A 22,026-nucleotide genomic window follows, 5' to 3' on the forward strand; every position below is an offset into this window, starting at 1 on the left:
GGACGTATATATGTTAAGTAGCATGTATACGTGACTCAATAGTTTTGTTACATAATCCGCTACTGGTGATTGCTTAAATTCTTCAGAGTATATTGTAGAACAAAGTGCTCTTTACTCTCTCACACCATGCCTCTCGTTGTGTCTGAACAAACCTAACATTGAAGTAATGGGAGTTCAAGATCCATCAAAATCAAAGCAACTTCCGTTGCTTGCTAGTAACGAAAGAAACTATCTTTTAAGACAAGCACATGCCCTTCTACAATATCAATACACTGTTAACAGCCGTGCATGTATTCTTGTACGTATATGAACCCAAACCATGTATTCATACAATTACAAAGTACGAATTTATGCTATTTTTAATTCCCCTTCTTTTCTTTTTTTTCCTGTTGCCTGCTTCATCTATTTTGTTTTATGATATCGAGACCTTGGAGTAGGTGTGGCCTAGAGACTTGGCACTGTTGTTGCCACCCTCTCGTGGGGACCAATTTTAATTTAGAACTAGAAAATGGGGGTAGAAAAGAGAGATTCCTTTTTCTTTACACACATAGGAGTTGGATCTGGCACGTTGCTCCACAAACCATTCCTTCACATACAAGCTTGTGAGGTTAATGATATATAGAGAGATAGAGCCCAATCTCTTTTATTTATGTTAGAATTTCCATAGGAACGCTATGATTGAGGATATAGAATACTACTAAAATGTTGGTGATGATCAACGTTTCCTATTTTCGGAATACAAATTTAGGGAAACTTATATAATTAACACAATATTTTTGAAATAAGAAGTTAGACCACCTAAACACTAATATTAAGATGTTTTTTTTTTAAAGTAATAAAAGCAAACTATAAGGGTCTAAGGACAACTACAAATATAATCAGATGTTAATAATTATAATAATAAGCGCAAAAAAAAGGTGTGGTTTCATAGACGTATGACGTATCATAATATGCTTTGGAAGAAGAAAAAAAAAAAAACTCCCAGATACGTAGGACCGTAACTCGTAAGTATGTTCTAAAATAGTTTTTATCTGTTTCACACGTTTCTACAGTCCAAATGCTTCTAGAAAGGTTTAATTTGCAATGGTAAATGCTACAGTCCAAATACCCTTCAAAAGTTTCAAAGTTTTGAATGCGTTGGATATGAGCAAGAGAGAGACGTAGTTTTGTGTCTCGTTTGCGTTGCCTCCTTTTCAAAACGTTTGGCGTCTTCTTCTTCTTCTTTCTTATATATATAATTATATACCCTCTCGTGCAACGTAATCAGATGAGGTTGGATTGAGATGAAACTACTCCTCTGGGTGTTACTTTACCTTTTCTTTTTAAGTCTTCGTACTCCGAGCTGTCTCAGGCCCCTCAAAGTTTTGATTCAGAAAAACATTTAAAGGACAGGGCCCTCAGACTACTACTAGTCAAACACACAATATTGAATCAAATACCACTTTGATTCCTTGGTGGTATTTTAAGAGGTTTCTTTTTTGACCCAAATATTTATTGGATTTCTTCTCCCCTAAAATAACTTCGCCCTTTTATTTTCTTCAACAAAGAAAAAAAGAAAACAAAGTTTAATCCGAATAAAACATCCAAGTAGGTGAGTTTTTGCTTCTAAGTAACACTCCTAGCATGGTAGCTATAGATTGTCTAAATAATTGCAAAGCTTAAATAATGTTTGTCATTGATCTCAGAGAAGAGCAAGAGAGCATGGTACTACTTACTACTGTAGCCTAACTCGTCAAACCGACATGTAAGCAGCTTTCCATTAGTGGCCTACGACCTACGTGGAGAATTCTCATCTCAACATGAGTTTTCTAGGTATTAGGTTTCGGCGGGAAGACTTAATTTGGGTCAAAAAAAGAAAAGAAAAGAAAAGGTTCATACTTTAAGCCGTCGTCCTAGGATTATTGTCTGTCTTTGTGGTCCACAAAATAAACGAACGTATGAGACTTACCTACCACACCTCAATCTTTGGACCAAATCGAACCTAACATAAACTTTCACACTAGTACGATTTATGTATTAGTCTCAGCTCAAAAATGGAGTGACACCTACCAATCTAACGTTTGCACAAAGACTGACCACACAAGTTTGACAGGTATAGTGGAAGCCAACTTGCTCTATTTACCCACATTTTATTTTACTCTTTCTATATGACTAAAAACTATGGACTGTATGTAGACTATGGACTATGGACTATGGACCATATATATATATATAGAGAGAGAGAGAGAGAGAGATATATTAATATATATTAATATTAATATGGGGTTGGGTTTTAGTCTTCTAGAGATTCGAATCTTTGAATACGATTTATCCAAAAAGTCGTAAAAGAAAGCGAAAGAGTTTTGAAAAAACTCAGTCAAAGTGTCAAACCTGCAACCAATCCAGTGCCAGAGAACTGAGTTTAAAAAAGAGAGTAATAAATAAAGTTGGAGTCACACACTGTTCGAACCCAAGATAATATTAATGTAAATACATCGCACCTGGTCTCCCGCCTCACAATACAGATGGCAACTCCCCCAATAACAATTATAATTTTCTTCCAAAATGGTATTTGTAACTTGAATTTTCTTTTTTTCTTTTTTTTTCCTCAAGCAACAAAAGTTTGCTCATTTTTATTGTCTTTTGTCTTCTATGAATTAATCACGAGCTAGTAGACTATAGGGTAAATAAATAGACTAGCCTAGCCCCCAAAATTGAGTCACAACTAGTCTAAATCATGCACATGTTGTTGAAAAGATTCATCAAATGTCAACCATAATTTTAATCACGAGCTATTGAAATGTAAACCATTGACCTATAAAGGTAATTTAAATTTTCTTATTTCTCTATGTCATCCGGTGGGATAAGGATAATTTTTTTTCTTATTCCTCGTTCTCTTTTAAACCAATTCTACAGCTCTCTGCTAGGGTTAGAACATATTAATTTTCCTATCCCAGAGGTTTTTACCTTATTGACAATAGGCATTTTCCTTCTCTTTATACCACCTGAATTGTAACCCCCCACCTAGCATGAGCACGTGCATGCCCATGCGCCCACACGATATGTGCGACGTACACGACATGACGGGTGGGGCCACCACAGACAAATACACTCCTGTGCTTATATAATTTATCACAAAATAAATCATGATATCATCAACCTGTTAATGAATCTATATTTAAATCTACAACAATTATACTAGACAGCTACATAATCTGATAGAACCTACACATGCCACAACGAACCATCAAGATATCCTTCTCCTTCTCTCTTCCCCTCCTCCTTTCTTTGGAATTCTCTTCCTCTTCTTTCTCATGATCTACTTTATCCCTCCTCACCTCACAATTGGCATTGCCCTCTCATCCTTCTCCCCATCCTCTCTAGCTTCATTGTCACAGATCTTCCTATCTCTCTCTTCATATGTTGTCTCGCATCGATTATCGCCTAGGGTGACAGCGCTGCAGGTGAAGCCTCAACTCAACCACTAGTGCATCGCTCTACGATTTAGGCTGATTAGGTCCTGATAGTTAGAGCCTTCCTTTGGTGTTATAGACTATCCTTGACTAGGCCTTTTGCTATAAAACTCTTCTAACGTTGTCATCTTCCTATGTATTTGCATCCCGATACATATCTCGTCGTATTTTGACATCAAGTTTGGTCACCGCTATCTTGATTCACTTCTTCCTCGTCTCTCTGCTACATGTTAGCCCCATGCTTCTTGCCGTCACTGTATAGATTGAGTTGCCAAATTATGTTGTTATCTTGGATAGTATTCTTCATTTGTGTCTACTACTAAGTTAGGTCTTCTGTGAGCTCAACAAAGCTACAGGTTGCTAACCCACTTAAGCCTCTTTGGGTTAAATATATGTACTTATGCCAAGAATCACTTTAGCCCATGTATTTCAGAAAGTCTTAAACTATTTTTATATATTTATGACTAAAGTGAGACTTAATTTTTTTATTATATTTAACCGAGTATCATTTAGTCATTTAGCTATATTGTCTCAAAACCTAATATCTTCTCTAACAAACATAATAAGAATATTTTAGTTACTTTGGTGTTATTATGTTAAATTTAATAGAAAAATAATTATTTTATTTTAGGCATAAAAACGAAGATTGTTTTGAAAATTTTGAAAATACAAAAAAATAAAATAATTTTAGATATAAGTATAAAAAGGTAAAATATATTTAACCACTTTTGACTCCAAAATAAATGGGGGTGGATGGAGAAAAATTGACCCGTTGCATTTTGTTTCTTAAAAAAATTAATAATTAAAGAAATACTATCTTGGTCCATATTGGGTACAACCCCCATGAATCCATGACCCATCCCATAGAAGTATAAAGTATAAAACCCACCCACCCACATGGCCACATGCTCATCCTCATACCAACTTCATCCATCTCTCTCTCTTCTTTTCCTCTCTCTCTCTCTCTCTCTCTCTCTCTCGCTCTTTCTTCACCCTTTTGAGTTCTTCTCCATCTCTCCTCCTCTTCTCATCATACTACATGCATCACCGAATTTAGCAAGCATATACATACATGCGCATACACACATAGCAGATCGATGGGACTGAAATCTCTAACCCTGCAAATGATCCCATGGTATTGCTTCCACCTATCGGGCGTCGCGTGTCCATCCCCGGAACGGAGCGAACCGGTCCGGCTCGTGGGCTCGGACGGCCGGGTCCAGATCTACCACCGGCCAATCTCCGCGGCGGAGCTGATGCGGGAGCATCCACGCCACCTCATCTGCCGGTCCGACTCCTTCTACATCGGCCAAAAAGTGCCGCCCCTGTCCTCCCGGGATCTGCTCCAACCCGGCCACTCCTACTTCCTCCTCCCCTCCCACTTCTTCCACTCCGTGCTCTCCTTCGTCTCCTTGGCCTCCTCCCTCCTCCTCGTCAAGGGGAATGGCAATAACAATAACTACAAGAAGGCCGGCGGGGTGCTGAGGCCGTTCGAGGTGGAAAAGTCGGCGACGGGTATGCTAAGGATAAGAGTCAGCGACGAGTTCTTGGTAGAGGAGGAGGAGCAGGAGGAAGAGGAGGAGGAAAAGGGCGGCGGCGGTGGTCTGAGGGTATGTAGCACGGTGGAGTTGGAGAAGGAGTACGAGGAATTGGTGAGGTGTAGGTGGCGGCAATGGAGGCCGAAGTTGGAGACGATCAGGGAGAAGAGGAAGAGAGGGAAAATGGTGGTGTTTGGTGTGTTTTGGGGAAAGGAGGGGAGGAGGAGGAGGAGGAGGAAGAAGAATGGGACCCACCAGTTGTGATCGGTTATTTTGTCTGGGTTAAATTGTAACTATATTTGTAAATTTTTAGTCAGTGAAAACTTTTTTGCAAGAGTTTTTACCAAAAAGTACAGGCTACACGACCTAAATATTATTTTGCAAATTTACCATACTGTTTAACTTAATCTCGAAACTTACCAGGATAATTTTGCTGTCTTCGGCCACGATTCTCAATAGAGATTATTTGTTACTTGTTGTCCTATTTTGCTTTTATTTCTTCTAAAGTTACATTTTTTTTTTAATTAATTAAATTTCTTTGTAAAAAGAAACCCTTAATAATCTCGATGTTACAAACTCTACACGTATGAGTTTGCAATTTTGAATAGTTTTATGTGTATTAATTAATTTCTCTAGTAGTTCCAAAGAGAGCACAAACACACAATAAAAAGCTACTACTACGGACAATCGACAACGAGAAGAGCTTTATTATCATTCTTTCTCCTTTGCCCTTCCATGTTTGCTTTGCTGTCTGTTTGACTCGGTCAAACGAGGTTGCTTTAGCTGGAGTTCTTCTGTCTGTCACCGGGGCAGCTCAGGGAAGATGCTAATTAATCTTTCATAATTGGTCGGTGATGCAAATTTGGGACAAGTAATCTTTTTATGATTACGGAAATTCTTTTGATCAGAACTACACGCGTGTGGGAGATTTGAGTGTAGATCTATCCACTCTAGGAAGAGGACAAATTAGTGGTCAAATGGGTACCTCGGTGAACAAATGAAAGTAGAGTATTAAATATATAAGTAGTCGCACTTTTTGAAACAGGAGGTGAGGGGGGCGTACACTTGCTGTTGTTTCAAATAGGTAAATTTGGCAGAGCCATGGATGCTGGTTAAAATGGATTCGGATCAGAAAACGCCCGAGAAACAAAACCATGTAAAGAAGCTAACCATTTAGACGCTCAACGAAATTAACACAGCAAGAGCATTCAACTCTCTGAATATAGAGATGGGAAAAACTAGCTTAACATCAAATATATATTAGATCAAGCGGGTTTACGTGGAAGAATCCCTTGCATGCTCCTTTTGCAGTTCAGAAATGAAAACGTCTTTCAATTGGTTATAAGAAGAAACGGATGATCAGATTACAGTATAAATACTCAAACCTAAAATGAGGGTAAAAGGTGAAACAGTGCCAGAAATAACACAATCAAAATTGAAGACCTATCTACTCTATGTCTCTCTTCTAGACCTCCTGGGGCGCAGAGCTGGTGCATCCTCTTTCTCATCCTCCTCTTCTTTCTCAGTGCTGCTTGCTGGAGCATCGGTCTCAGGAGCTGCAGCAGTCTTGGTCTCAGTGGGTTTAAGTGGAGCCTGTAACAAACCAAGAAAGGTTCTGAGGTAAGTTCGAGAAAGCAAAGAAAGGATATGATAGGTACAAAGCCAAAAGACTTACTGGTTTCTTTCCACCAAACAAAATCTTAAAGAGGACGGTCACAATGACGACCACAATTGATACAAGAATTCCGATAGTTAGGTTTGGCTGTTTCTCTCCCTTCTCAATGACATCCTGAAATATGGAAGCACAAGTTAAACACAATAAAATAGTCTATACAAAAATACTTGAAAGAGAATTATCGGAATTTAGAGAATATGATGAGATCACAAATGATCCCACATTTACATCTATACATAATCTATTGAATACATTAAGGAATGATACTACAACTATTAGACATGAAAAAAGAGGTCACAGGAAATAACATCACCATTGTCTCGAAATAACAGCAAAGAAAAAGGTATTTGGTGCTTACAATGATCTTGGTCTTGTATGCCTCCAGGAATGGAATATCCGCTATGTTGTAGAGAACATCAAATACCTTCTTCTGCAATACGAAGACATGTCAATCATATTGTTATTTTCAAGCAAAATTTAGACTCAATCCAATATTTCAAAGTACAGTGCATCAGAGTCACCTGGAAACTAGAAAGCCCGTCTGATTGATCTGCAGCTGCTTCTTCTGCCTTCTGCTTTTCCTTCTCGACTTCAAACTTAAGCTTCCATGTTTTATCCCGATATGACTCTGCAACCTTTTCATCACTATCTATCAAGATACTATCAAACAAAATGCCATCCTGCATTGTCCAAATCTCAATGCCAATGGCTGCAATTGGCTCGAAGTCAGGTTTGTCAAGCTCAAAATATTCAGGGTTAGGTATCTGCTGTGGTTTCCAGATACCCTTGTAATTGGGATTGTCAATCAGAGGAGCATGCCATTTTCCCTTGTAAGCAGGATTCTTCTTCATCGGCTTCTTCCACTCCCCACACCCAGGTGCTGTTTCACACAATGGGTTGTCAATTTTAGGTGCCTCCCACTCACCATCCTCATCATCATCCCAATCTTCTGGCTTGGTGGCTTCTGGATCATCAATTTCTTCAGGTTCATCATCCAACCATCCTTCTGGCTTGACAGCATCCTCATCCACAATTTCCATTGGGGCATCTTCATCCCAGTCCTCAGGTTTTACAGCATCAGGGTCGGGAATCTTAGCCCTCTCATCCCAGTCCTCCGGCTTCTTATCATCAGGATCAGGAATAGTCTGTGGTGGGATAAGTGCTGGCTCAAAGTCATCAGCAGACAGGAAATTAGCCTTTTTCTTTTCATCCCCATCAACCAAAATCCTCAACTCGTTGTCAGGTTTCAAAATAGCAGTATAGACATGTGTGAGCTTGTCAGATGGTACAGATGGAGGATGCTTGAGATGATGCTCAACAAACTTCCCAGTATTGGGGTTCTTGTGCTGAAGAATGAAATGCACCTTATTAGTGGAACCACACTTGTCAGGTCCAAACATGATACTATAAGGAGATCCATTATCAAACTCTTTTGATATCCATCCAGCATCCTGTGGACGTAGGTACTTAAGATATGCCCCTCCACATTCCAGACCATTTTGAAGCCGTACTTCAAACTGTAGCACAACAGTGCCATCCTTAAGACTAACAACTTCATCAATTTCTTTAACTATTGCATATTTCCTTGCTTTCTCGCTCACAAGGAGACCATAATCTTCATGGCCATCACTTTTGGAATGTTTCCATACACCTAACAATCAGAATATATTAAGATGAATTACAATGTTGAGCTGGACAGAGAAAATGAGGTCTTGGAAAACACACACCCCCATGCACATACACAGATCAATGGATCATCCAAGTACAGTGAAAACGCAAAACAAGTGCTGCACTAAATATTACTCCTCATAACAGTTCAAATAATAAAAAAATTTGAATATGTGTGACTGCTTCTGTTTCAGTTAATACCAGGTTCTCAAATATTTGGTACACACTGACCTTGAACTTGTTACAATTGATTTGTCACTCATCTCTTTTCTACATGTAGTAAAACTGACGTATCTATGACAAGATGTAACTTAATGTAATATGGTCAAAAAGATTGAAGAATACTCTATGAAATATTAATTTGTCATATGAACAATAGATAAAACAAATGAAGCTGATTTTTTATCCATAGCCATTAATTATGTGGCCATTATACAGTTATCTTTTTTCCCCTCAAACAGGAAACAACAGTTCTCACAAGGACCCCAGTTAGTGGTCATTCGAAACCTGGTGGATGATGGATATCAGCATCAAATGATCCTATTTTAGGGCTCCAAGACATGTCATTCTTCTACATGATATGTCTAACTCGTGTATTTGGAAAGAATGGTGCATACCAATGTAGAGGTAAACTCTACGCTGCAGTAATAATAGTATTTATCCCAATAGTTCAAAACAGGTAACCTTTTGGTAGCAACAACATCCGTACAAAGCTGGTACTATGAAAAAAGTAAATAAAAAAATAATTTTTGCCTCTTTCTTGTTGAAAAATAGTTCCACAAGAAAATGTGGACCTATTTTGTCCCCACTCATCCCTCTATGTGTCAAAAGTTGCTTGGTCATGCATAGTCAATGAAATTAGCTGAGGTAAAAAAAATCCAAAAAAGTTCCACTTTCAAAATTACTTCTTCCTTTTTTAGATTAGAGGTGATTACCAAGCAGGCTGGGCCAGGCCAAGCAGGCTGGGCCAGGCCAACCGGGCTGGGCACTTTTTTCAGAAAAAAAATCTGTTAAAAAATATTTAATAAATACAGTACATCTTTCATGTACTCATATTGTTGTTGGAATACAATTTAGACTGCTGGGCCTAGCTGTAAGCTATTTAAAGAAGTATTGTATCATAAGGCTTATGGGTCGGCTTCTGGGTCAGACTTCGGGCTAGGCTTTTGGGCCAGGCCAAGCGAGCAAAATGCTAGCTCATACCTCCCATTGGCAATTCAAGCTCGGGCTCAGGCCGGATAGGACATGTGAGGGTTGGACCATATGATCACCTCTACCTTAGATAATGTTTAACGAAAGAAACAATCCATTACCAAACTAACGGATTGGGTTCATACACTTGGAGCATGATTTGAAGTTTCATCCGAAATTGAGACATTACGCCGAAACACTTCATGTTTCAATCCTACCCGATTCGAAAACCCCGAAAATAGCAATAAATCAAAACAACCATAAAATAACATTTTTTTTTATAAGAATTCTTTTTTATTCTAAGCTGGATTTGACTTGAATCCAATTTGTACCTTACTTAATATCAACAACATTGCTCAAATGGTATTAGATTTTGTGTGATCCATTGAAAAATAGGATAAAGAAGAGTATTTGTCAAAAGAAGTTCAAAACCGATAGAATAAAACTAGAACCAAAACTGACTCAAGCGGATCAAAATGTTTCATTTTTTAACCGAGCTAAAACCGAAACCAAAACTTCAAACTATGCTCAAAGGTATCAAAACCTTTTGCAGTAACAAGATCAACTTAACCTCTAGATACTAATAACCAAGTTGTACACAATCTGTAATCCTAAAATGGGCATTCTTCATTGCAGTTTGACAAACTGATCTACCAAGACTAAGAATATTAGGTCCTGAGTGAAGATCACCCATACTGCATTTTTTTTTTCTTCTCGCCACCAGTAAATTGAAATTAATGCAATTGACAACAACAACGTGAATCACTGGTAGTGTGCCGCAAAATTCATATTATACTCAACTAACCAAAACCACATTAAGTTCATTAGAAATTAAATCTCTGGATCATAAGCAAATATGACTTAAGCACAACTAAAACAGATCTTACAAATCTGTTTTTAAGACTTGCACAGAACAAAAACTAACGTAGATCAATCCAATCTAATTGACTAAAGGTCAATCATCCTATGACAATGCACATTTTACTAATCGGTCTCTTTGCAACTTGGACAAATAAATTTTGCCGAGGAAGATACTATAGTCATATGAAGACACCGATAAGCAAAACTAACCTCAAATCCGACCTGTAATTGATTAATTATAGATTGGATATGCAAAACAACCGAGCAGACTTAAAGAAATCTATAGATCGGATTAAAAAAACACGAAATATTTAATCTCTTAAACGTGCTAATGCAAAAGTTGCCTGCACGAAACAAAGGCGATACCTGTGTAATCTTCCTTCTCGGAAACGACCCATCGCCCCTCGAACGACTCATCAAACGACTCGTAGAACAACTGAAACCAAATCCCATTAATCTCTCGGCATTAGAACCCATGGATCCATTAAATGAGAGTAAAGAACACATTTCAGATCACAAACTGAGGAAAAATAGATAGTTCAATTTACCGGATCCGCTGCCCAGATATGCACCGCGAGTGAACCGATCAAAAGTAGGAGAAGCTGCGGCAGGAACTGCCTTCCCCCCGTCATAACTATAGAGCGAAACAGAGATCGCAATGGGAAGAAGCGAGGACGAATTCGAGGAAGGGGAGACAAGATCTAAAGAGAAACTAACGGAGGAGATTGACGCGTAGAAAGTCACCTCGGTCTTCTTCGATCGGAAGCGATGGTTGAGACTAGAGAGTAATAAAAAGGACTCCCGTGACTTGTTTCAGCCAATCATATCAGAGAGCACGTCGATTCAGCCAATAACATGCCGCCACGTCATAAATCCTGCGCAAGAGCAAATCGACCCAAATAAAACTTTACACTTGGGATCAAATCGACCCACTTAGGAATGCGGATAAGCCTTGGGTTATCTACAAATAACACAAAATTATTATTATTATTATTATTATTATTATTATTATTATTATTATTATTATTATTTGTTGATGACTAGAATTCTAGTATATCCAAAAATTAAAATTATAGATATAGTTACACCTAAACTAATCTTTTGCGGATTATAATTTTATCCTAACCTCAGACAAAGTCCTTCAAGTCCCTACATCAAACGAATTTTTGGTACATTTTGATGGACTTGAGACATTGCTCTTTAATAATTTGGTATTCACCACGTACTTCCAATACTCCTTGAACTAACAAACGGAAGTTAGTTAGTCACAAGAGTGGAACGCTGTCAATGATGCATACGCATACGTATTGTTTCTTAATCTTACCTCGTCATCACATAATTATTTATCGATTAGAACCTAATTGACTTACTAACATATACTTATTCATCGTATACTTTTCAAATATTTAGTAATTAAATCAATTCACTCCACTTTCAAAAATGCTGGTGAATGTGGGGGCTACAATATGAACTTGGATTTTTTTTTCCTTTTTAGTGAAAGCTCACGGGTAAAAATATTTTATTAACTTTCATATATAATAATAAGATAAAAACTTGATATACAGAGTAATAACCTTTTTGACATCAGTCTATAGTAGACAGCACTATAAATAGAACAAAATATAAAATCTTTTTTGCCTTTGGTAAAAGAGAAAAATTCAAAGTCATAGGACCCACAAAAATTATAAATGAAGTATGACACTAATAATTTTAGAAGAGTAGAGAGACTCGAGTCAATCTGCATCTTCATTTTGATCTAGCAATCCAAAAGATGACCTTATGAATCTCTCAAGATAAGAAGACTGAAAATAACTAATTTACAACAAATTAAAAAAGAACATATGCAACATACTGAACTTTGTAGCGGAGCAAAATAAAGAAAATGAAAAATAAGATCCCATAAAGTATATTGACTGACAATGATGGATCAGTTGAGAGGCTATAGGAACTAGCGATACTTGGCGATAGTGGAGATGAGGAGGGAGAATCTATCGGATCTTGTCGCGAGGTAGTACAAGTTGTCATTATGCATGGAGAATGGAGGGTGGCGGAACAATAAACCAAACTTTATGTCTTCTGCAATGAAACTCAAATCATAGCCACCTCTTCTTAGTCCCCTCTCTCCCAAGGAGTGGAGAGAGAGTAGAAATGTGAACCAAAGTGGAGCTAGAGCTATGCGAACCAAACCTAAGATCTAATATTGTTTTACAAAACCAATCATAAAGCCATAAAGATATAAGAAGGAAGGGTCATTAAATGAGAAAAGATTAACCATAGGCATTCTCGCAACATTAATTAGCACCCCGCCTTCCCCAACAATAGAGAAGAAGGAGACCTCACAAATGGGGCACAATGGATGAGTCTTGGATAGTGGTTTTCATAGGGAATCAAGGAGGAACCGCTCTCGAGCCAAAACAGAGAAGAAGAAAAGAGGAAAAAAAAAAAAAGAAGAGAAAGAGAGAAGGAGAAGAAAAGAGGAAAAAAAAAAAAAGCAGAGAAGAAGAAAAGAAATAAAGAAGGAAAAAGAAGAGAGAGAGAGAGAGAGAGAGAGCCAGATCCTCACAAGAAGAAGGAAAAACCCCTCATATCTTCCAAGCTAATAGGGCTAGGGGAAGGAAGAGTGAGAAGGTCATAAATACTTACATGGAGAATCAATTAATAAGGGAGGAAAAAGTTATTCGGAACCATAGGGCAACAAGACTAAGGTGGCATTTAGTTTGTGCATAAAATAAAATAATTAGTGAATTAATTCTCCCTTAAAAATATTTGCAATTAAATACTCACTTTTTCTAAGCAAAACTTCTATTAAATTAATATAATTATTCACAGTTTGATAATCAAACATATATTCTTACCTAAATTTATTCAAGATAACTATTACATTTTATAACCAAACAACAAAATATATTAAAATTAAATTATAGATATATCTAATTTATATTTAAAAGGTATGCATAAGGTTATCCTTAAAAATATTTCATGACAAATTAGACTGATGCCTAATCTTTTGGATGAAGAGAATTCAAGTCGGGCCAATTCTAATGAGTCATATTAGCCGAGAGAAAGAGAAGATAAATTTTAATCAAAATATTTTTTAATAATATATAAATTTATTTAGGAATCAAAAGCACCTTGTATTTTGTTATTATTATCGTTTACATATCATCTTACTGGTACGTATATAATACATATTAGTTAACTTAATTGTAGGTATAAAATGACTAAAGTGGCCTTGCAATTAAGTACACAAAAGAAGAAAAAAAATGGCACATCTCATGGTGTTTTGATGAGGGGATAATTTAGGCATTTAAAATTTTTATATTTGAAATTTATGAAATATTTTTTATTTTATTAGGTGCTGTCAGGTTAAATTTAATCCGGAGTATTTTTGAGGACTAAATATAACACAAGGATCAAATAATAAATACTAATAAGATAGAATATAATAATAATAATAATAATAATAATAATAATAATAATGAAAAAATATAGCCGAGTGCGCCCTGTCAGTGGAAGTTTGAACTCACCAACTCGCGCCAAGTCCACAAGTTATCACACGTGGCACCAGATAATTGGCCGAATCGAGAAAACCGAGCATGGCCACCTACGTATATAAAACTCGCCGCCCTCTTCCCCGCTACAATCCAAAAGGAGAGAAGGAAATTTAGGAATCGTAGAGAAGACGAGATGGAGGCATCGAAGACGACGCAGGTAGCCGGAGGAAGGAACCGCGCATCCAAGAGGAAATCCACCTCGAGATCCGTGAAGTCCGGGATCCAATTCCCAGTTGGTCGAATCGCCCGCTTCCTCAGGAAAGGGAGGTACGCCGCGAGACTCGGCCCCGGAGCTCCCATCTACCTCGCCGCTGAGGTAGTCAAGTTCCCTCCTTTCCACTTCCTCTGTGATCCGATTAGGTTTCTTCGAGTTGGGTATGATCTAAATTGGCGTAATTTTTTATGGCCGTAGGTGCTTGAATTATCCGGCAAATCAATACAGCGAGGGACAACAAGAAGAATGGAATTATCCCGAGGCACGTACTCTTAGGAGTAGAGTAAGTTAATCGCGGGAGTGACCGGAACGCATGGTGGTGTTCTCCCCCAATATCCGCCAGGTGCTGCTCGATCCCCAAGAACACGAGCAAAGCCGAGTCTGAGACAAAGAAACCCAAAGGCCTTTTAATCATACTTTTTGGGCTGTTTGGGTGCGAAATGATGTAGATATTGGAATGCCATCTGTTTTGGTCTTGTTCGCTGTGAGATACTTGTCTCTTAAATGGAATTCATCGCATTTAGAAAAGTTCTCCAGTGTCGATATTTATGGGGTGTTAAGATTAGAGAAGTAATGTTTAGTTTCAATGTAAGTAATGGCCCTCCAGTCCTAATCCATTTCGACTTCTATTTCACTGGCTCGTGCTCCTCCGTTAATCTCCTCAATAATTAGCATTCAACTAAGTTTTATTCCATTCCACATTCTTGACTCCTCTCCTCTCCCCAAAATGATGCCTTGGTTTATAAGAAAGAATTCAGAGAATTGATACAGAAGGAGAGTTATTTAACGTCCGTCCTAAAGTACGACTATGGAGTGTGGTAAAAGAAAAGCGATCAAGAGGCTGGACGTCTCCCTCGTATTATTTGTAAATTAAACCCATGTCTTAAGCCCCTCATTCCGCAACTGTGGTGGTTACTCCCCATCTCTTCTCACTCTCAGATGATCATTTAGACTCAATTAACCGTCAAGAAAAAGAAAAGAAAAGAAAAATCTCTTTAAGAGGATTCAAATGTAGAGAGATTTAACTAATGGCATCACGCCAAACTATTAATTCCATTAGTCGAGCATCTACATCACATCGAACAGGTAGAACATATATTACTTAAATCTTACAAATGTGATGTTCAAACTAATGCTTTGAAATATTTTCCCGAAATCTAGCATCTATCATTATCCAACCGTCAACTGTGTAATCCAGCTAGTTGGTGTATTTAGTCTTGACTGGAGTTTTTAAAACTCTCAACTAGCAATCGACATATAAATAAGTAGCAGGTTTCTTGATATCCATTGCCGCCTCTAGTTATAATTTTCTTTTCAGAGAGCTACAGAATTATCAAATGGGAACAATTTTACAAGTAATTATGATAATGTTAGACTCTCAACTATGGGCCATGCATGCTCATTAGCTAGCTAGCTGTCCAGAACTTAATTCTCTACTCTTTAGTCCAATTTCAAACTATAATTAATGGCATCTATCATTTAATTTAATTCTCTTGATGTAGTCAGTTCTAGTTTATAATTAATTACACTACTCTATGTCTTGGTTTGTGATCACAAGTCTAGCATTGGTTAACAAAATATAAATTTAAAAAAAGCGGTGCAATTTGTCTTCCACCACCTTGCTTTCCTTCACCACCAAAGATTTCTTCCCACAATTAATGCAATTGCTGTCCTGCATTTTGCCCTCTCTTCTTAAATCCTTTCTATATCTCCATATATATATATATATATATATAGTTATAGCCTTGCAATCCCTTGCATGAAAATAATGGACCAGAAACAGCAGTCTCCAATGGGCGCAAAGAGACTTTGGAGCACCTCAATGAGAATTGCCTTCTTCATGATGAGGAAGGGCCTCATCTCAAAGAGAAAGCTCATGATGGACTTCAACCTCATAGTGGAGAAAGGAAAGCTCTTCAAGAACCATTTCATCTCCAGGAGCAAACCTTTGCAATATGGCCCAGCTGGCTTTGGCATACGTGAGTATGAGTTCTCATGCAGCAATAGCCCTAACCCTATGTTGTTCAACTCCACGTCTCATCGCCGTCGTCGACGCAACTTCTTCTCCTGCTTTGACCCCGGCGTCTTTGAGGATTACTCATCACAATGCGTCTACGGTTCGGCCCTTGTAGAGAAGCCTACACCTCTGTTTTCACCCTTATCTGTTAGGGTTTCCGATTACTCGTCGGAGGACGAGGGCGACGAGCTCAGGCACGAGGTGGATGACAAAGCTGAGGAGTTCATCAAGAGGTTCTATGAGCAACTCAGGGCGCAAACCCTTGCAAATGTGCTGCTTGAGGACGTGCATGCGTGATGTGTCCATATAGTTTGTGGCTATACATGCAAATTGTCGATCCAAGCTGTAATATTGTTCACTTGCTACGAAGATGGTCGTCGACCTCATGGTACGTAATATTGGTTGAAGCACTACAATAAATTCAGGGTTGTGTATTCCTTAAGCCCAACAATATAATAGCTACTTTGGCATATATAATCCGAACTGATAACAAGTCTGATCAAACCAACCCACCGGCGGTAAAAAAATTATTTTACTGTAATAAGTTACCTGGAGTTAACCCTGCGACCAGCTTTCTTAGCAACGTTAGAATTGAAAACGAGTGAAATCGACTAGGTTGTGTGAACGAAATAAACACATAATAATATAATATAGAGTGTGAAAGGTAGATTCAAACTCGGGTAGTGGATTGAAGCCAGATCGAGTGGTTGGGTTTCATAATTCATAGTGCCCAACTACTCCTCTGCGGCGGAGCCCGCATGTCACGTGAGATGTTCTCGTGTCCCTCGGAACTGGATAAAGATCCGGCAGAGCAACTTGACCAGTTGTAGAGTTTCTTTATGGGGATTTTTTGCACATACACGCCTCAAAAAGGGGTACTTAATTACTGCTTCCCATGTAAACTTCAGTTAAAAACCCCGATAGATTTAACAACCCAACGGATAAAGTAACAGACTAACAGCCCAATTACGGACTCCGAGATCGAAAGACAGATCTCTTCTCATCCAGAATAGTCTGAAGCGATATTAATTTCTTAGGACCACACGAAAAATATAAAATAGTTTTGAGGGTATAAATGCATAATACCTACCTCCAAAATTGTCGTCTATAAAGGTAAAGCGCTCCTTGATGGTTGATACTCGAGAGCGCAAAATAGACAATTCAAGAAGAGAGAGCGAGATGGGAGGATCTGAAGCGTCCATTGAGCACCCGCAGCACCCTTACGTGCCTCGGGATCTGCACCTTCCGGGCTACGTACCGTGTTTCCTCTCCCAGTTCGACATAGTCGTCCCCTACATTGGCTCCTCCATCGTCCTCGTCGTCTTCATCTGGCTCCTCTCAGGTCTCTCCTTCTCCTTCCTCTTTCACTTGCTCCTTTCACTTCCTCTCTGATACGGGAGTAAATGCTGCCATGAAGCTTCTCTGATCTGTTCATCTTTCAAAAGTTCAACCTTTTTCTCTTTGACACACGTACCCCGGGCCATCTGTTTGTCAAAATGCGCGTAAAATAAAGGAGCCAACTTTTTTTGTTCTTTTAGCTCATTGATTAGTCTGAAGTAAACCCAGTTAATTGGCATCTCATCGAGCTACACTTGGTTCCGATTTATTGTAGGGCGATATGCGAAGATTACCAAGACAGATAGATTGCTTATGTGCTGGTGGGCGTTTACGGGGTTGACTCATATAATTCTTGAAGGATATTTCGCTTTTTCGCCTGATTTCTACAAAGAGAATACTCCGTTTTACTTGGCTGAAGTCTGTAAGTTTGTTCCTTTTTTTTTATAAGCTAAGTTCCCTTGAAAACTAGAAAGGAAACTCTGATCTCATTGACAAATGTAGACTGCCTAATATGTATTTTTGGTTCATGGCTATTACATTCAGGGAAAGAGTATGGCAAGGCAGACTCAAGATATCTGGCCAGAGATGCAGCGGTTGTTGTTCTTGAAGGAATAACTGGGGCATTAGTGGGTCCGGCTTGCCTTGTTGCTGTGTAAGTTTTCAAAACTATTTGATTTATTGGCTTTTACTTCTTTAAGAGTTCTTTATACTGGGAAAATGACTCCAATAAGCATTTTCCAACTCTTATTTTCACATACACAAGAGAAGTGAAGTTAAGAGTCAAATAGTAATTCTTTCATAATAATGATTATTGAAAAAACTTAGACACGCGTATGTATTCAAACCCTAGATAATGGTATTAACCCTTTGTTTGAATAAATATGAAATAAATATTAAAAAGTAAAAGAGATGAACACCAAGATTTTTACGTGAAAAAATCCAAATGGAAAAAAATTCACATATCCAAAGTCGAATTAAGACCAACACTAAACTTGTAGTAGCTATAAAATTGACTTACAAAATAACTTGTCGATCCTCACAATTTTATTTTCCTCAATCTTAATCGCTAGAGCATGCGATTCACTGCTTTCCGTGATTAATCTTCAATCTCACTAACCCTCGAGATGATGACTCTTAAGACGAAAGTTTGGTGCGTTATAAAAGAGACGAACTTTGTTGGTAGAAGAACGTTGTAGCCTAAAAAGCTTCTTATCAAAAACAATCACCAACCACTCTAGAGTTAGGGCATCCCAACTCTTATATAAGTTAATAAGATAAAGCCAAATTTAAATTATATTAGGACTCACATAGCTCTAGAATTTTGCATATTAACGTGAGTGCATTCGAATGCGGTCTGAGTGCGTTTGAACGCACTGACTTGTTCTTAGGTACGTTCGGACGTGACCCAAGTGCGTTCGAACGCAATGACTTGATTTTCACTAGTTACGTAAATACACTCTTATGTATGTATAAACGCATTGTGAACGTATGTAGGGTGCGTTCAAATGGTCGGTGAGTGCATTCGAACAGCCCGTGAGTGCGTTCGAATGGCCGATACATGTTCTCTGTATTTGTGAATGTTTGAACATGCGTTCGAACAGCCTGAACACATTCTCTGTGTTTGCGAACGTCTTATCCTATATTCAAACGGTCGAAACCCGTTCTCTGTCGATCCAAATGCCTGAGTCCACGTTCGAACGCGATCTGAGTGCATTTGAACACGGTGCGAATGCATAGACTTTTCTCCTCTCGATCTTGAAATTCTTCAATCTAAATATTTTCAAAGCTATTATAAATGCCCATGTACATATATAAAACCACTTAAAATATTTTATACATAATTGCCAACACTAAAAATCTAACAATTACAATCTATATGATGATGACGACCACTGCCACCGCCATCGGTTACATCTTGCTTTCTTGTTAATGCCTCTACCCAAAAGCAGCTTGCCCATATCTTCCTATCTATCCTCCCCAGTTGACCTATTTTTGAAAGGAATTAATGTTCGTTCCTGCAAGGATCAAGTTGGTGGAATTTTTATTACTAATTGCATAAAGAAAATAATAACATAGAATTAACTTATTAATCATCATTATAAAGCGTGTGTAGTATGTACTCTATCACAGATGCCTTCACTTCTGTCAGAATTTTCCTCCGCTTGTTTGCTAGATTGCTTAAATCACATTTAGCTGTTGAGATTTGTCATTCTTTTCTTTTCTCCTTAATATGAAAGGTCTTCGTTGTGTCTTGGGTTGACATACTAAGTTACTCGTGTAGTAGAGAGCGAATGATTGTCGATATTGTCTTCCAAGAATTTTAAGAAAGTATTCAAGTCGAGGATGTAAAATGGAGCTTTGGATATGATTGTAGTTTTACGTTTGGCAGGTATGCAATTGCATCAAGAAAGGCATACAGCTATGCTCTTCAGCTTTCAATCAGTCTCGGCCAACTTTATGGATTCATTGCTTATTTCATGACGGCGTACTTAGAGGGCGACAATTTTGCGGCCAGCCCATACTATTACTGGGCATACTATGTCGGAGCAAACAGTCCATGGCTTCCGATACCAATTCTGATTGTAATCAGGTGCTGGAAGAAGATAAGTGCAGCACTGCAAGTTGACAAGAAGATGAAGATTAAGTGAACTTAGATTCTCTACCAATTTATTTATGATGCTGAAATTACATTTGCAAAAGTGAGATTTATGTTCTACATGCATTGACATTGTGGTTGGCTTGATTCTTATGTTTGCATTATGTTGAATGCCCTTCATCTGGCCATTCATGAGTCACTATTAACTGCTTATTACTTCTTCTTTGAGGCCCTATCAAGTACATCCGTTAGCCAAGCTGTGCCCTTTGAGAAGCCACCATTAGTGGCTGCGGAGATTGCTGAGTTCGTCTGCTGGACCATTATTCTTCGTGTATCGGAGACTAGATCCCTTACTTTGCTAACCAATTCTTGTCCTTTTATTGATGATGCTTGCGCCAGATTGTTAAATGTACTGGCTGGACTGTAACCTGCCTCCCTATCACCCTGTTAGACAACTGAATCCAATTCCTCATGGATAAATTGGCCAAGTAAAATAACTTTGATGTGAATACATCTCTTAATCGAGGTTTGTGAGGTATGTATGTTGAGAAATTTATTTCAAGCATGCTGGTGGAATACTTTGCAACAGGGTTAGTTAATTGTAGAATAGATAGACCTGACGATTTCTGTTGAGTTATTTGTTCAGGACATCAAAAGATCAGTCCAGACTGCATTATAACGGGAAGAGGGAAAGCATGCCTTGGTGCTCATGTTATCGAACTCGGACTCAGACGATTCTACTGGTATGTCTGTAATGTTCTCCAGAGGCAATACGCGAACTCGACGATCTCCTATGCTGGCACCCTGCAAAATTTAAAAATAAATAAATAAAAGTAGCAGAGCATCAAAAGAAAGAGGTGATATTAATTCCCTTCATCAAACTATTGTGATATGAAAGTTCTTCTCTTTTCCAACTACCTACAACTTACTAAAATTTCATACAGCAGGTAAGTGCTCTAGGGACCTTACGGCATATCTACATGAGTACTCATTAGATGTTGCTTGTCTCTTACATTTAAGAGAAGAGCTGTTTTAAGGGCATAAGGTTGACTAAAGGTCACAGTAGCCAACTGGGACTGGTCTCCTTCCCTGATGCAGCAAGAGAAACCACCAAACTGACATCATTGACATGGATAGTAATTGCACCAAGATTGTGAATGAATGAAGCCTAAAGTATATAATTAGATTAATTACCTCTGCAGTTGGATTTCATCTACAGTACCACAGTACGAGAAGAAGATGAGAAGATCAGTCTTGGTGGTCTTGGGAGAAATATTTGTCACCTGCACTGTGAGATCCAGAGTACCCATGGATACTTACTAATTTTTACTGATTTAGCTTTGTTCCACCTTATTATCTATAATATGGAAGAAACACTTTAAAGGTGAGAATCCAATCAGATGAGAATAAAGGATACAAGAAAGCAGGGGAAGAAAAAGTTATTCCTCTGGCTCCTGTAGTTTTGCGATTAAGTGGCCATTGAATTGGATTCGCAAAGATTAGTATGAGCAATAGAATCGCATTTGGGAGCTCTCTCACACCAACAAGTAGAACACATAAATCTGAAGTTGATTGCTTTGGACCATGATCTCCATATCTCATATTTCATCACTAATAGGCAGAAAGAGTTGTGCATTTAAACAGTAGATGGGTTCGTTAGATGAATCAGTTAGTCCATAATCTTAAACTATTAGGTAATAAATTAAGCAATACATATTATATTTTTAGTAGATTATTCTATTGAGATAGATGACAAGAGAGAAAGTGTTGCATATTTCTATACGAATTCCAGTTAAAGATAGATGGTAAGTCGCCCATCATTATCTTTTGCCTACCATTTTACTGTGCTCTTTTTAGAATGTTATTCTATTAATTAAATCTAACTAATCATAATTAAAAATAAAATAAATTAAAAAAATTAT

General features: G+C 38.1%; 5 protein-coding genes across 6 annotated transcripts; 3 read left to right on the top strand and 2 right to left on the bottom strand.

Moving 5' to 3' along the window:
• Positions 1-4,455: 4,455 nt before the first annotated feature.
• On the top strand, positions 4,456-5,450 carry LOC140758070 (uncharacterized). Its single transcript, XM_073094084.1, has one exon. It carries the CDS (start codon positions 4,550-4,552, stop codon positions 5,252-5,254), a length of 705 nt encoding a protein of 234 aa, XP_072950185.1. The 5' UTR covers positions 4,456-4,549; the 3' UTR covers positions 5,255-5,450.
• A 763-nt stretch (positions 5,451-6,213) lies between these two features.
• LOC140780230 (calnexin homolog) lies at positions 6,214-11,150 on the bottom strand. Its single transcript, XM_073125644.1, has 6 exons — positions 10,934-11,150; positions 10,752-10,821; positions 7,187-8,316; positions 7,024-7,095; positions 6,666-6,779; positions 6,214-6,583 (listed from the first exon to the last, which is right to left on the bottom strand). Exons 1-6 carry the CDS (start codon positions 11,015-11,017, stop codon positions 6,443-6,445), a joined length of 1,611 nt encoding a protein of 536 aa, XP_072981745.1. The 5' UTR covers positions 11,018-11,150; the 3' UTR covers positions 6,214-6,442.
• Positions 11,151-15,933: 4,783 nt separating this feature from the next.
• LOC140758339 (uncharacterized) lies at positions 15,934-16,604 on the top strand. Its single transcript, XM_073094460.1, has one exon. It carries the CDS (start codon positions 15,946-15,948, stop codon positions 16,465-16,467), a length of 522 nt encoding a protein of 173 aa, XP_072950561.1. The 5' UTR covers positions 15,934-15,945; the 3' UTR covers positions 16,468-16,604.
• Positions 16,605-17,322: 718 nt separating this feature from the next.
• LOC140758100 (probable 3-beta-hydroxysteroid-Delta(8),Delta(7)-isomerase) lies at positions 17,323-20,158 on the top strand. The gene is made up of 4 exons (XM_073094131.1): positions 17,323-17,512; positions 17,783-17,929; positions 18,052-18,160; positions 19,898-20,158. The coding sequence occupies exons 1-4, from the start codon at positions 17,350-17,352 to the stop codon at positions 20,154-20,156; spliced, it is 678 nt and encodes a 225-aa protein (XP_072950232.1). The 5' UTR covers positions 17,323-17,349; the 3' UTR covers positions 20,157-20,158.
• Positions 20,159-20,163: 5 nt separating this feature from the next.
• On the bottom strand, positions 20,164-21,518 carry LOC140758101 (protein vip1-like). 2 transcript variants are annotated; one of them, XM_073094133.1, is made up of 4 exons: positions 21,299-21,518; positions 21,118-21,193; positions 20,804-20,908; positions 20,164-20,559 (listed from the first exon to the last, which is right to left on the bottom strand). In XM_073094133.1, the coding sequence occupies exons 1-4, from the start codon at positions 21,412-21,414 to the stop codon at positions 20,482-20,484; spliced, it is 375 nt and encodes a 124-aa protein (XP_072950234.1). In that variant the 5' UTR covers positions 21,415-21,518; the 3' UTR covers positions 20,164-20,481. The 2 variants fall into 2 exon arrangements, with proteins under 2 accessions (XP_072950234.1, XP_072950233.1); XM_073094132.1 differs by having other exon boundaries at positions 20,170-20,548; positions 21,299-21,477.
• Between the last annotated feature and the right edge of the window lie 508 nt (positions 21,519-22,026).

This window comes from Typha angustifolia, chromosome 3, assembly GCF_048772165.1.
Source record: "Typha angustifolia cultivar Huaian chromosome 3, ASM4877216v1, whole genome shotgun sequence".
NCBI classification, from domain to species: domain Eukaryota; kingdom Viridiplantae; phylum Streptophyta; class Magnoliopsida; order Poales; family Typhaceae; genus Typha; species Typha angustifolia.